This window comes from Mobula hypostoma, chromosome 13 (assembly GCF_963921235.1).
Source record: "Mobula hypostoma chromosome 13, sMobHyp1.1, whole genome shotgun sequence".
In the NCBI taxonomy this organism is placed as follows: domain Eukaryota; kingdom Metazoa; phylum Chordata; class Chondrichthyes; order Myliobatiformes; family Myliobatidae; genus Mobula; species Mobula hypostoma.
The window spans coordinates 45,499,660-45,515,562 of NC_086109.1; the positions used below are offsets into that span (position 1 = coordinate 45,499,660).

At 39.9% G+C, this 15,903-nt stretch overlaps 1 protein-coding gene across 3 annotated transcripts in view; it reads right to left on the minus strand.

The window, feature by feature from the left end:
• Nucleotides 1-444: 444 nt before the first annotated feature.
• The window catches only part of LOC134355568 (signal peptide, CUB and EGF-like domain-containing protein 3), a 502,690-nt gene continuing 487,231 nt past the window's right edge, over nt 445-15,903 (minus strand). For all 3 annotated transcript variants that reach the window (XM_063065615.1, XM_063065614.1, XM_063065616.1), the window contains 2 exons: nt 9,510-9,589; nt 445-5,453 (listed from right to left, as the gene is read on the minus strand). In XM_063065615.1, coding sequence (XP_062921685.1) covers nt 5,301-5,453; nt 9,510-9,589 — 233 coding nt within the window. In that variant the 3' untranslated portion in view covers nt 445-5,300. The remainder of the gene's footprint in view (nt 5,454-9,509; nt 9,590-15,903) is intronic.

Genomic DNA, 15,903 nt, shown 5'->3' on the forward strand with positions numbered 1-15,903 from the left:
TTTGGTTTGTGGCTGCCAGCAGCAGGATGAATCTCAGAGTTGTATTCTGAATACATACTTTGCTAATAAAGGTACTTTGAATCTTTAACTATATTTAAAAAATCAGAGGTGCTGGAATTGCTAAAGTGATAATGTTGGCACAATTTGTATCTGGAAGGATATATAATTGTGATATAAAACACATACTCTTAAGGAATTAAGTAAACTTGAATCCTCACATTTTTATGACCATCTTTCCTGGTACTGTCTTGTCTTATTGGAGGAGCTAAGCCCTATGCTGAAAAACTATACATTTCCTACAAATGCCATTTTAAAGTGGATGTAAAATTAACTGCAGAAAGCTAACTGCAATAAAAAAACCCTCATGTTTTTGGTGCTTTATTGCAATTAAAAATATATATATTTCTGCTCATTAAATGCATTCATATTTCCTATTCCTTTGAACATCATTTTTATTGAATCAATATAAAGAGCATCCACAGTTCTAAAACAGGTTGTGACTTTTGTACACAGGGAATTAAATGAATTAAAACTATTCAAGGTATTACAAAATGTAACTTAGGTTCTCATGAAGAAGTACCACTCCACATAGAGTAAAAGGCAAAAAACACCCTCTAATCCAGTAGTAGAGGATTCAGCATCAGCTCTTGTGAAGACAAGTTCTGTTTAGCCAATGTGCCAAGAAATTTCCTTGTGAAAAAAAATTCTCTTGACCTCTCATGTCTGGGCCATCAGAAAAAAAAACCCTGGTGACCAGATAACACATGCACAATGTTGTTAGGTGTTATAGCAATGCAGTTGAACTCAACAATGCTCTGGTTCAACACCTGTGAGTCCAGTCTCCTCAGTATCGACTCACTTAAATAATTTGCATGTTTATACAGATGATAATTTAAAATTTCTGGTCAAGTGAATCTGTACCACATACAGTAAATGAATTAGGCAATCTGCTTGAGCTAATGTTAGAGAACTTAGTAATTGTGGTAAAAGCAAGATTGGCCTTGATATAGATAGAACCATAGAACATTACAGCACAGGAACAGGCCTTTTGGCCCTTCTTAGTTGTGCTGAACCATTTTTCTGCCTAGTCCCACTGACCTGCACCTGGACCATATCCCTCCATACACCTCTCATCCATGTACCTGTCCAAGTTTTTCTTAAATGTTAAAAGTGAGTCCACGTTTACCACTTCATCTGGCAGCTCATTCCACACTCCCACCACTCTCTGTGTGAAGAAGCCCCCCCTTAATGTTCCCTTTAAAATTTTCCCCCTTCACCCTTAACCCATGTCCTCTGTTTTTTTTCTCCCCTAGCCTCAGTGGAAAAAGCCTGCTTGCATTCACTGTATCTATACCCATCATAATTTTATATACCTCGATCAAATTTCACCTCATTCTTCGATGCTCCAGGGAATAAAATCCTAACCTATTCAACCTGTCTCTGTAACTCACTTTCTCAAGTCCTGGCAACATCCTCGTAAACCTTCTCTGCACTTATAACTTTCGCCACTAACACTGTGTGAACTGCAACATTGGACATGCCACATGCCACAATGAGAGATAGCCATTTCCTGCTTGGCAATATCTGCTTTTGACCCACTGGAATTGAGCTGATTCACATATAATATTTGCATTTCTCTTTCTCATTTATTTTTTAAGCAGTTTTAAAAATTTCCCCCAGGTGCATATAAATCAAAAAACATTTTTTAATAAATTAAGTTTATGCTTCTGTCCAGGATAGAATGAAGCTGCATGACTTAGAGATGGGAAAGCAGAAATTAGGCGGAATTTTTTTTAAATCATTGCCTTTTGTAAAGTCAGAAATAAACGGTACAGGAATTAGTGGGGAGTGGAAGAGGAGGAAGGTGAAGAGTGTGGTGTAAGATGAGGGCTTCAGTACTCATGTTTGGGTTTTGTTGATTTCAGGACACATTTGTAATGGAGTGACTGTTTTTACAAGGAAAGCTTGAACAGGTTGGGTCCATACTCTTTGAAATTTAGAATGAGAAGCCATCCAGATTTATAGAAGCTGGATAGCATAAATGTTAGAAGAGTCTAGAACCTGAGTGCATTGTCTCAGAATAAGGAATGCAAAGCTGAAAAAGATTGACTTCAAGTTATTAAGTTAATCAAGAATTATGGGGATAAGGCAAGAAGGTAAATGAGGAAAGTTGGATCAGCCACAATCTTATTGAATGGTAGAGCAATTTCCAGCGGTCAGATGGCTTACTGATGTTCTCGTATTGTACAACATAGTGGAGAAAAGTCCGTCCCATTTTTCAAATCGTACTTATTATGTCTGATTTACATTTCGGATCTTCTCAGACATTTCAAAAACGGCACCATTTGTTCTAAATTTTGTCAGTAGCTTCTGCATGCCAGTGTCTGCAGTGGGTACATCTAGGCACAAAAACTGCTGCTGTCATAGACCATGCTAACAGTGTTGTTACCCAAATGGCATTACTATGCATCCATTTTGCAAGGACATATAAAAGCAAAGATGAGATGCCACTAACTTAGTTTGCTGTAGTCATCTAAAATTTGCAGCTGAAGGGCTGTATTAACATTGATTTTTAAACTCCGCAGTATGTAAAGTTCATTTTAGATTTGAAGCAGGAGATGAATTCACACCTTTGTACATTAAACTTTGGTTTAGTATATTCTAAAGTTACAATTATGTTAACAAAAGAACTTCACTAACAGTTCCTATCCTTATCTGATTTATGGTGGTACAGCATTATTTATACCTGTGTCCAAACAGAAGCCAACCAGAGACTAAGAAATAAAAGACAAGTGTAATCTTGACAACAGAATGAAATATTGAACACAATGACTAGTGGGTTCAGTATATTGAGACACAATGTTCTTAAACTTTAGGCATCTGTGGGTTCCAGTCCAGTCAAAATAAACTTTTTTTTGTCCTACGGCTATTTTTGGTCTAAGCTCAATTCAGTTTCCATTATGCTTGACATTACAACATGATGTTGCTCTCAAATCACAAATGGCAGAGAAAACCATTTATACAGAACTCTATAGTTTACATCTTGAGTTCTGTAATTGAAGAGAAGTGTAGACAATATGAATATTATGCAGCAGTAAAGAGGAGAATTTGCAACTGTTGATCTTGGTATCTGATAAATAAGTTATCACCTTAAATAGCATTAAGAATTTGATACTTACACCCCAAATATTCATGTAATATTGCAGGTCTATAATTTTTTTTAATGTAAAAAGAAGCAAATTTTAGTAAGTATTTTAGCAATGCTCAGAAGATCAGTCTATTGTTCTGCAACTTGGGTTTATGATTAATATTTTAGTTACCATTTGAAGTGTATTCAAAGAATACTATGTATATTTTGGAAGGTATCTTGCATGTTTAATATAAAGCTACATTCATCATGGATTATGTATTGATGTAGGCTTGATTGGCTGAGTTTGATATTAAAGTAACAAATCTAAATATTTAATCTAATTTACTCTTATGTTAGCAAAATGCTAGTTTACTAAATCCAAAGCCAGTACTCAGGTATAAAACTTTATTCATTGAAAAATCTGATCTGGCAACAACTTTGAAACAAAATCCTCAGTGGATTAGGGACAAAGAAATCCAATCATTTCCTTCTTCACTAAGCTAGAAAATACAGATGACCCATGACCTAGGTACAGAGTTATTTCCACTTCTATTAAAACTATAACGAGGCAGCTTGCCAACTTCCTAAAAGCACCAGGGGCTTTTCATCAGTTATCTAGATCAAGTTACAGGAGACAGACATTTTTGTGGCAGGTCAGAAGTTCAACATGCTCAAGAATGACTCCAATTGCAGCGTCAGAATTGTTGGCATACAAAATATTGATATATATAGTCCTTCAGACATTGGTAGGACCAAAATACAATGTTTGGGTCTTCCCTGCATTTTTGCCCCATCTGTCTAGGTGTGTTGACCTCTGATCCCTCCATGACTTGCGCTTCAGTGAGACTGAGGGCTGCTTTTGTGCATCAGGAAACTGCTAAGTTGCCAAAAATTCAAACTGTTACTATTGATGAGCAAATAGCCAGATTTTGGGAAAAAAGTACTAGTTGAGCACTTCAAAGCCTTTCCCACCTCCTCATCATAACTTTAAGGACAATACATTTCAAATATCTCATGACCTAGACTGTTTTTCCTCACCGTATGTCTCCTCTCATGGATTCTGGTTATTTTAGAAACAGTGCCAGCTAAAGTACTAACGTTATGTTGGATCACCATTGCTGCTTTCCACTAGAGCTTCTATTGATTGACTAATGTACATCGCGGCTTTCCACCTTAACACATTAAATGCAAAATTTCAAAAATTAAACATTTACACATTTACTAAGGATGCATTATATGCACTATTTTTAATACATGATACATGTTTTATTTCAGGATCTTGAAATTGTGGTGTCCCCAATACCCTGATGTACCTCAACATAGATGTCGAGGTAAACAAATAAACTGTCTAGAAACATGAAATATATTTAATATATTTGAAAAGTATAAAAATTGCACTAAAATGATAATATATAGTCCATGGACCCATGGCAGAGCCAAAAGAGCTAGTGTTTGCATCATCAGAACTATACTTGAAATTATTAGAAATTTTTAAGTCCCTTTCATTTACCAAATAGTTGAATGATACAAACTTCAGCATTATGAAAAATTGGGACAAACTAGCACTAAAAAAAAATGGAAAAAACAAAAAGTGAAAATTTAAATTCAATCAAAACAATGAAAATACAAAAACCAAACTTTTGTACATGGTCAAATATAATTCTCAAGTGCAAATAAATTCCAAAGTTATATATGCGCAACATTGCAATCCTGCCACTTTACATTATGATGTGATTTGTGGGTGATGTTAAACTGCAGTGGAGACGAGAAAGGCTTCCTTGCAGATATAAATATTGCCATTTTTCTGTAGAAAAAAAACTTCCATTCAAACATCCAACAGGATAAAAGAAATCATTGCACTTTCTTTCTTATACAGGATAAAAAAAAACACACACAATGCAGACAGAAAGTCCTAGTGCATAAAGTATGCTTGCATATGGAGCAGGTTTTGTATATGCTCCCAGCAGTCATATATACTAGCGTACACATAAATATAAGGAATGAACAGTCTTCGTTATGATGGACTGAGAGCTATAAATAATGTACAGTGAAGTATGATCTGGGATCCTTTTGAAGAAAGCCACAAAAAAGTCAGCATAATGAAATATTATGGTTACAAAGCTGTAAAAATAAAATTCAGTTGGTCATCTTATTGCCTTTGGTCTGACAACTATTTGTAGGGTCTTAAGAAGCTGGAAACTTTGGAACGGAGCAGTTTGATAAAAGATCTTGGTAGCATCTCATTGGACTCCTGTGCTGTGTACTTGAAGTAATTTTGTGGATGTGCCAGAACATCAAAGAGAGCTTTAATCAGCTTCTTGTCCTGTGAGATTAAGAAAAAAAAGATGTGTTTAATATTTACAGCCATATTAAGACTCAAATCTGTTAGATGTTTTATTTTTCTCTACATCCCACACTTCAAAGCACTCCACTTCATTGCTAATGAAAAACAGGCTTAAAATTATAGACAGATTTTTCTGACCTCAAAGTAGACATCTACAAGCAATTACAATTTCCTTCTTACTGTCTGCAGAGTGTATTATGTGAAATGGTAGGAAGAAAGGTTGTTTATTTTTAGAAAATTTTAAAACAAAATAATATAATTAACAGACATTTTGGGCTATCTATAAGGCTGAGTTAGATGATGTAAAGTTGTTTTCATTCAACAAAGAGAACAGCAATGTGGATCACAGTCTTGGAATAAGGTTTTGTCCATTTAGAACTGGATCAAAAGTCTGATATGTTAACAATGATTATAATACCAAAATTATACTGATATTCCTATATTTGATAAAGACCCCTTTTTTCTGCAACTGAGGAATTCTGTTGGAATGTAAGTAACAATCTGGGTAAAGACTTTTTTAAAATCTATTTTTTCATATACAGTGCCTATAAAAAGTATTCACACCCCCCCCACAAGTTTTCATGTTTTATTGTTTTACAATATTGAATCACAGTGGATTTAATTTGGCTTTTTTGACACTGATCAACAGAAAAAGACTCTTTTGTGTCAAAGTGAAAACAAATCTCTACAAAGGGATCTAAATTAGTTACAAAATAATTGATTGCATGAGTATTCATCTCCTTTAATATGACACACCAAATCATCACTAGTGTAGCCAATTGGTTTTACAAGTCACTTAATTAGTTAATGGTGCAATCAAGGTGTTTCAATTGATTGTAGTAAAAATACGCCTGGATTTGGAGGGTCCAACTGCTGGTGAGCCAGTATCCTGGCAAAAAAAAATACACCATGAAGACAACAGAACACTCCAAGCAACTCCACAAAAAGGTTATTGAAAAGCACGAGTTAGCAGATGGATTCAAGAAAATTTCCAAGTCACTGAATATCCCTTGGAATACAGTTAAGTCAATCATTAAGAAATGGAAGAACATGGTACAGACATCAATCTGCCTAGAACAGGCTGTCCTCAAAAACTGAGTGACCATGCAGGAAGGGGACTAGTGAGGGAGGCCACCAAGAGACCTATAACAACTCTGGAGGAGTAACAAGCTTCAGTGGCTGAGATGAGAAAGGCTGCACATACAACTGTTGCTCGGGTGCTTCACCAGTCACAGCTTTATGGGAGTGTGCCAAAGAGAAAGCCACTGTTCAGAAAAAAAAACTCTAATGAAATCTCAGCTAGACTTTGTCAGAAGGCAGGTGAAAGACTCTGAAATCAGCTGGAAGCAGGTTCTATGGTCTGAGGAAACCAAAATCGAGCTTTTTGGCCATCAGACTAAAATCTATGTTTGGTATAAGCCAAAGCATTGTACATGATCAACAACCCACCATTTCTACCATCTAGCATGGTGGTGGCTGCATCATGCTGTGGGGATACTTCACTGCAGCAGACCCTGGAAGGCTTGTGAAGGTAGATGGTAAAAGTACAGGGAAATCCTGGAGGAATACCTGATGCAGTCTGCAAGAGAACTGTGACTTGGAAGAAGATTTGTTTTCCAACAAAGCCAAAGCTACACGGGAATGGCTTAAAAACAACAAAGTTAATGTCCTGGAGTGGCCAAGTAAGAGTTCAGACCTCAATCCAATTGAGAATTTGTGGCTGGACTTGAAGATGGCTGATCACTCACAATCCCCATGCAATCTAACAGAGCTTAGCAATTTTGTAAAGGGAGATGGGGAAAAATTGCAGTGCCCAGATGTGAAAGCTGTTAGAGACCTATCCACGCAGGTTCAAGGCTGTAATTGCTGCCAAAGGTGCATCTACTAAATACTGACTTGAAGGGGATGAATACCCCCTTCAATCAATTATTTTGTTTTATCTTTGTAATTAATTTAGGTTACTTTGTAGAGATCTGTTTTTGCTTTGTCATGTAAGAGTCTTTTTGTGTTGATCAGGGTCAAAAAAAGCCTTATTAAATCCACCGTGATTCAATGTTTTAAACAATAAAACATTTAAATTTCCAGGGGGAGGGGGAGGGGGAGGGGGTGGGGGGGGGATGAATACTATTTATAGGCACTGTATCTGTACCAACCAAAAGAAAAGAAAAATTTATGAACTTGCTTATAAATTGTACCATTCCATCAATTTGGCCCCATAGTATACTGTATGGATTCCTTGTAGCCCATGTTCCTTATCTAAGGACCAGTGGTTTACAAGTGCATGATATCATATCCGTTAAACAGGGGCCGTGCACAATTCTGATTTGATGGAGACGGTCGCGAGAGTACGGAGGAACATCTGGAGTAACTTCTGAAATGCCCGGTTCGCTGCTGCTGCTGCTACTGTGCGATCGAGAATCTCCGGAGGGAAGGCCCCAAAATCCCCGGCTTTGCCTGCTGCTGGCAGCCGGGGCAGGGGTCAAAGAGTTTGGCAGAGATGGTGCTCGGTGTCAGAGGGATGGTCGGAGCTCGAAGTTTTCGGACGACTCAGAGTCGGACTGTGGTTGGGTATGGCAGGGAGAGTTATCTTCCTTCTCCCGTCTGTGTGAGATTTTGAACTTTTTACCATGCTAAATGGCCTGTTCTTCATCAAGTTACGGTATTGCTTGCAGTGTTGTAACTGTATGTTATAATTATGTGGTTTTTGTCAGTTTTTCAGTCTTGGTCTGTCCTGTGTTTCTGTGATATCACACCGGAGGAATATTGTATCATTTCTTAATGCATGCATTACTAAATGACAATAAAAGAGGACTGCATGTCCTCATAATCTATACAAAAAAAATTTCCAGCTATGGATATGCTATCACTCTTCTCCTTTAATGATATTTTTGTCCTATGAGAAGAATGGAATGGAGGTGGGTGGGGAGTTGAGGATTAAGGACAGAGGAATGAAGGGTAAAGATTGGAGAAAATGGAGGAAAACAGGATGACGTTAAGAAAAAGCTGAGGAGAGACACAATGTGAAGCTGTGGACAAGAAGGAATGATGAAAATGTGGGGAGAGTCCCTGGTGAAGAGCTCAGGAGAATAGATGCTGGAAGGAAGGGAAGAGGAGGAGTAAATTACATAGCAGAGAGGGGTGGAGTAGTAAGAAGGGATGTGATTAATGAAAACCTTTATCCCTTCTATAATACATCACCCAAGAAAACTACAGGGATGAAGGAAGGAGGAGAGAAAAGAAAGGCAGGTTAATGTAATCTGGAATGCAGAAATTAGTGTACATGAAAATCATAAAACTACAGGTGCTGTAAATCTGAAATAAAAACAAAATGCTCAAAATGTCCAGCAGGTCAGGCTCTGCTAATAGAAAAAGACAAACTGAGCCAATATTGCACCAGTTCTAATGACCAGGACAGTTATGATCCAAACAGGGAAAAACAAGTTACAGAAACAGTAGAATTCAGTGTTGGATCCAGAAGGCTGTATAGTGCCCAGATGGAAGATAAGGTGCTATTCCTCAAGTTAACATTTGGCTTCCTTATAATAGCACAGGAGAATGCAGCTAGATAGGAGAAGTAGAAAGCAAGGAAACTCAGGTCTGTGGAATGAATAATGGTCCTCCCCCTATGTGTTCAGTTTCATCAACAGAGGTGACTACATTGTGAGCATTGAATGTAGTACACTGGATTGTAAGCAAGTGGTATGTTGCTTCACCAGGAAGGTCTGGATGGTGGGAATGCAAGAGGTCAAAGGACAAGTACAGGAAAATGACTTGAGAAGGGGAGTAGTTGGTGGAAGTGGAAGAACAGATTTAGAGTGTTGTTAGGAGAACAGACCATTTGGAATACTGAAAGAGGAGGGAAAGGAAGATAAGTCTGGTGATTTAATCTTGTTGAATGTGAGCAAGTTACCACTTTCTTCGACTCAGGGCCTAAGCTATGATAGATTTATTCTGGATTATAAAGATACCCTTTCTGGTATTTATGCATTCCATTGTGAGTCACACTTAGCTATTTCAAATGACTAAGTAACTTACCTTTAAAATTTCTTGATGGTTTTCTGAAGCATATAATCTACCATCTCGTACAATGTCTTCAACAAGCTGTTCATAATCCTCTGGAGGAAAAAAATGTCAGCCCATCAAACATGGGAGAGAAATTTATGCTCTCCTGTACAATTATAAACTTAGCAATCCACATCAGAATAGTTTCAGAAATCGGGCATCTCAGGACTTTGGTGGTCTAGACCAGTATACTTTCCAGAGCATTGAATACATCACTTTGTTTAATACCCAAACACACAGATTTCACTTTTTAGGTAATGTAATAAATGTGGAAGGAACAATGATCCAATGGAAATGTGGGATAAATTCACCAGTGAACCAGTAAAAGGAGCGGGAAGTGGAACCCAGTAAGTTCCAGCTTGACTGTTTCAGATTGTTCCTTGGTGTTCCTGACCCTGGTTCTAGCTGCATTCTGGAGCACCGTATGCATCACTGGCTCACATTCTGGATTAACAAATTTCAGAAAAATTGAATGCTGCGCTCTCTGTACTTTCCTGTAAAACTGCTATCTGGATCTAGGTCAGTAAACAAGGAAAATGGCTGCTCCAGAAACCATGCAGTTGTATTAATCCTGATTAATATCTTAAACTAACTTACATTTTTTTCTCTCTCCCGCCAGGGAAAACACCTGTTCCTTCTCAGATTTTTATGTGCTTATGAGATAACATCTCACTGCTCGTTCAACTTCTCCTCAGTGGAGTGCCCTCTCTTATAGAAACCAACTCCTACACATTTAATAAAAAGACCAAAATTCCACAGGACTCCAGGAGTCATCTTATCAAAGCCTTGCATGGTACAAAATATTTACATTCTAAACCATTACAATAAAGGCTAATATATTTACCTTTCTTATTGATCCCAACTGTATGTTAATTTCCTGTGATTCTTAAAAGAACATAATAGGAGCAGCCCACCCCCAACTGATAATCTAGATTCACAACACATTGGGGTATAGAGTTACAGAGATTTGCCATCCTCAGCAAGAAGTTGTCCATACACGACTCTTCTTGACTGTCCCTTCATCTTATGATAACTCTCTCATTAATGAAAGCATCTCAACATTTATTCTGACATTCTTACATGTTTCAATAAGATTAACCCTCTTCTAAACTCGAAAAAATAGAGAACTAATTTCTTTAGCCATTCTTGAAAAGATAATTATGACATTCCAGGAATTAGCCTAGTGAATTTCTTTTGAACTGCCTGCTTTTATGCTGCTATATTCTTTGTTAAGGAGGGGGACCAAGACTGTACAAAGCACTCCAATTGTGGCCTCACCAGTACTCTATACAACTGAAATAACACTGTCCTAAGGATAAGGAATAAGGATCAGAAATCCCACTGTGAATATCTCACATTCTGGAAACAACGTTGATCATTTCTCCACCTACACTACAGTATTATGAATCTGCCACTTTCTTAACCATTTACATAGACCATCTAAATACTCTGGAGTATCTTTGTGCCTTATGTCTTACTTTCCCTTCCAACTTTCAACAAACTTGGATGCAATCCCATCATTTATCATTGGTATTGACAGTAATTAATTTAGGGCTGTGTTTTCATATTTTTCATCACCTACTTCAGCTTTTTGGGTGGCGGAGTGGAGAGATGTCTCTAACAAAGGAGTGTAAGGCACTCCGCTCTTCTAGCCTGCAGGTCACCCTTGGGCAAGGTGTAGCACCTCAGAGTCATGTGAAGTCATGGGAGCAGGTGGTGGATAGTTGTGATAGCTGGTGCATATCACAAGTCACAAGACATAAGCCATAGTAGCAGAATTAGGCCATTTGGCCTATCAAGTCTGCTCCGCCCATCCAATCATGGCTGATTCTTTTTATCCCCTCCTCAAAGCCACTCCCCAGCCTTCTCCCCGTAATCTTTGATGCCATGGCCAAATAAGAAGCTATCAATCTCTGCCTTAAATACACCCAATGACCTGGCTTCCACAGCTGCCTGTGGTAACAAGTTCCACAAATTCACCACGCTTTGTCTAAAGAAATTTTTCTGCAACTGTTTTAAATGGATGCTCCTCTATCCTGAAGGTGTGCCCTCTTGTCCTAGACTCCCTCACCATGGGAAACATCCGTTCCACGTCCACTCTATCGAGGACTTCCAACATTTGAAAGGTTTCAATGAGATTTCCCCCTCATCCTTCTATTCCAGTGAGTACAAGCCCAGAGCCATCATATGTTCCTCATATGATAACTCTTCTATTCCCAAACTCCTCCTTGTGAACCTCCTCTGAATCCTCTCCAATACCACCACATCTTTTCTTAGAAAAGGAGCCCAAAACTGTTCACAATACTCAAGGTGAGGCCTCACCAGTGCATCCCTGCTCTTATATTCTACATCTCTTGATGTTAATGCTTTCCTCACCACCGACTCAACCTGCAAGTTAACCTTTATGGAGTCCTGCACAAGGACTCCCAAGTTGCTTTCCATCTTGGATTTTTGGATTTTCTCCCTGTTTAGAAAATAGTCTACATATTTACTTCTTCTACCAAAGTGCATGATCATGCATTTTCCAACACTGTATTTCATTTGCCACTTTATTGCCCATTCTCCTAATCTGCATCCTTCTGCATCCTACCTGTTTCCTCAACATTACTTGCCCCTCCACCAATTTATGCATCATCTGCAAGCTTGGCAACAAAGCCATCTATTTCATCATCTAAATCATTGATATACAGCATAAAAAGAAGTGGTCCCAACACTAACACCACTAGTCACTGAAAGCCAACCAGAAAAGGATCTTTTCCAACCTCACTCCTTTAGAAAGCTCTGCTGTCCACTCCCTCCTCACTAATCCTAACCTCACTATTAAACCCGCCGATAAGGGGGGTGCTGTTGTAGTCTGGCGTACTGACCTCTACCTTGCCGAGGCACAGCGACAACTCGCAGATACCTCCTCTTATTTACCCCTCGATCGTGACCCCACTAAGGAGCACCAGGCCATTGTCTCCTACACCATCACTGACTTTATCCGCTCAGGGGATCTCCCATCCACTGCTACCAACCTTATAGTTCCCACACCTCGCACTTCCCATTTCTGCCTCCTACCTAAGATCCACAAACCTGCCTGTCCTGGCAGACCTATTGTCTCTGCTTGCTCCTGCCCCACCGAACTCGTTTCTGCATACCTCAACACGGTTTTATTCCCCCTTGTTCAATCCCTTCCTACCTATGTTTGTGACACTTCTCACGCTCTTAAACTTTTCGATGATTTTAAGTTCCCTGGCCCCCACCGCTTTATTTTCACCATGGATGTCCAGTCCCTATATACTTCCATCCCCCATCAGGAAGGTCTCAAAGCTCTACGCTTCTTTTTGGATTCCAGACATAATCAGTTCCCCTCTACCACCACTCTGCTCTGTCTAGCGGAATTAGTCCTTACTCTTAATAATTGCTCCTTTGGCTCCTTCCACTTCCTCCATACTAGAGGTGTAGCTATGGGCACCCGTATGGGTCCTAGCTATGCCTGCCTTTTTGTCGGGTTTGTGGAACAATCTATGTTCCGTGCCTATTGTGGTATCCGTCCCCCACTTTTCCTTCGCGACATTGACGACTGCATTGGCACTGCTTCCTGCACGCATGCTGAGCTTGTTGACTTTATTAACTTTGCCTCTAACTTTCACCCTGCCCTCAAGTTTACCTGGTCCATTTCCGACACCTCTCTCCCCTTTCTAGATCTTTCTGTCTCTGTCTCTGGAGACAGCTTATCCACTGATGTCTACTATAAGCCTACTGACTCTCACAGCTATCTGGACTATTCCTCTTCTCACCCTGTCTCTTGCAAAAACGCCATCCCCTTCTCGCAATTCCTCTGTCTCCGCCGCATCTGCTCTCAGGATGAGTCTTTTCATTCTAGGACGAGGGAGATGTCTTCCTGTTTTAAAGAAAGGGGCTTCCCTTCCTCCACTATCAACTCTGCTCTTAAACGCATCTACCCCATTTCACGTACATCTGCTCTCACTCCATCCTCCCACCACCCCACTAGGAATAGGGTTCCCCTGGTCCTCACCTACCACCCCACCAGCCTCCGGGTCCAACATATTATTCTTCATAACCTCCGCCACCTCCAACGGGATCCCACCACTAAGCACATCTTTCCCTCCCCTCTGCTCTCCGCAGGGATCGCTCCCTACGCGACTCCCTTGTCCATTCATCCCCCCCATCCCTCCCCACTGATCTCCCTCCTGGCACTTATCCTTGTAAGCAGAACAAGTGCTACACATGCCCTTACACTTCCTCCCTTACCACCATTCAGGGCCCCAGACAGTCCTTCCAGATGAGATGACACTTCACCTGTGAGTCGGCTGGGGTGGTATACTGCGTCTGGTGCTCCCGATGTGGCCTTCTATATATTGGCGAGACCCGACGCAGACTGGGAGACCGCTTTGCTGAACACCTACGCTCTGTCCACCTGAGAAAGCAGGATCTCCCAGTGGCCACCCATTTTAATTCCACATTCCATTCCCATTCTGATATGTCTATCCACGGCCTCCTCTACTGTAAAGATGAAGCCACAGTCAAGTTGGAGAAACAGCACCTTATATTCCGTCTGGGTAGCCTCCAACCTGATGGCATGAACATTGACTTCTCTAACTTCCGCTAATGCCCCACCTCCCCCTTGTACGCCATCCGTTATTTATTTTTATACACACATTCTTTCTCTCACTCTCCTTTTTCTCCCTCTGTCCCTCTGACTATACCCCTTGCCCATCCTCTGGGTTCCCCCCCGCCTTGTCTTTCTCCCCGGGCCTCCTGTCCCATGATCCTCTCATATCCCCCTTGCCAATCACCTGTCCAGCTCTTGGCTCCATCCCTCCCCCTCCTGTCTTCTCCTATCACTTTGGATCTCCCCCTCCCCCTCCCACTTTCAAATCTCTTACTATCTCTTCCTTCAGTTAGTCCTGACGAAGGGTCTCAGCCTGAAACGTCAACTGTACCTCCTCCTAGAGACGCTGCCTGGCCTGCTGCGTTCACCAGCAACTTTGATGTGTGTTGCGAGGATCTTTTTATTCCCACTCACTGCCTCCTACCAATCAGCTAGTGTTTTAACCATGCTAGTAACTTTTCTGTAATACCATGGGCTCTTAACTTGGTAAGCAGCCTCATGTGTGGCACCTTGGCAAAGGCCTTCTGAAAGTCCAAATATACAACATCCACTGCATCCCCTTTATCCTACTATCCTACTTGTAATCTCCTCAAAGAATTCCAACAGGTTCATCAGGCAAGATTTTCCCTTAAGAAAGCCATGCTGACTTTGTCCTATCTTGTCTTGTGTCACCAAGTACTCCACGACCTCATCCTTTATAATTGACTCCAACATCTTCCTAACCATTGAGGTCAGGCTAACTGGTCTATAATTTCTTTTCCATGACCATTGACGCTAGGCAGACAATCTCTGAAGAGTATTGATAATGGCTATGGTTTTGTAAATACACTACCCAGAAGAAGGCAATGGCAAACCATTTCTATAGAAAAATTGGCCAAGAACTTGGAAAGGCCATGATCACCTCTGTCACACATCATGGCACATAATGATGATGACTTCTGCTTTTAATGAACCAACTGTCAATCCATGTAAATATATTAGCAATCTTATGCAAAATTTAAAAAAAAAATTCATTCTTGGTAGGACCAGAGTTTAATACTCATCCCAAAATGTGCTGTGTTTGTAAATCACTGTTGTTTGTGTGGTGAAGGTACACAAACTCTGGTCAAGTGTTGAGTGTAGAGCTTGAGAATTTGACCCAACAATCATGAAGAAGCTGTCAAGTGAAGATGATTTGAGGGACAGAACAGGAGCATTCACTTTGTTGCCCTGTCTTTGCTTCCGACTGCTAAATTTGGTAACAGCATTGGGATTTTGAAAGGCGTGACAATAGACTGTGGTATATGATCTGAAGGGGAGTGTATGTAGATATTTTTGTATGTGGCTGCAGTCCTTGACCTTCTAGTTAGTAGAGGTTTGTATGTTTGGGAGCTGCTGTTGAAGAGTTGCTGCAAAGTATCTATTTCATAGAACACAGTGCAGCAGCAGTTAATCAGTGGCAATATGGAGCAGAATACTCTGAGGGAGTATCCCTCAAATACTTGGAGGGTATACCTCTAAAATTTGTCAAACACAATATCTCTTTTAAAAAGCATTGTGTTATTTTCTACATAGGGAAATATCTACAGTCCCCTCCAGATCATAAACCATCTGTTAGAAAGTTTTTACCAAAAGGTTCTAACTATATTCCTGCCATTGATTTTAGACTAACTGGATAATAATTCCCTTTTTTTTTGCTCTGTCTTCCTTGAAGAGCAGTGTTACTAATTCATTAAATATTCCAAGTACTATTTCTGGGAACCTTAGAAC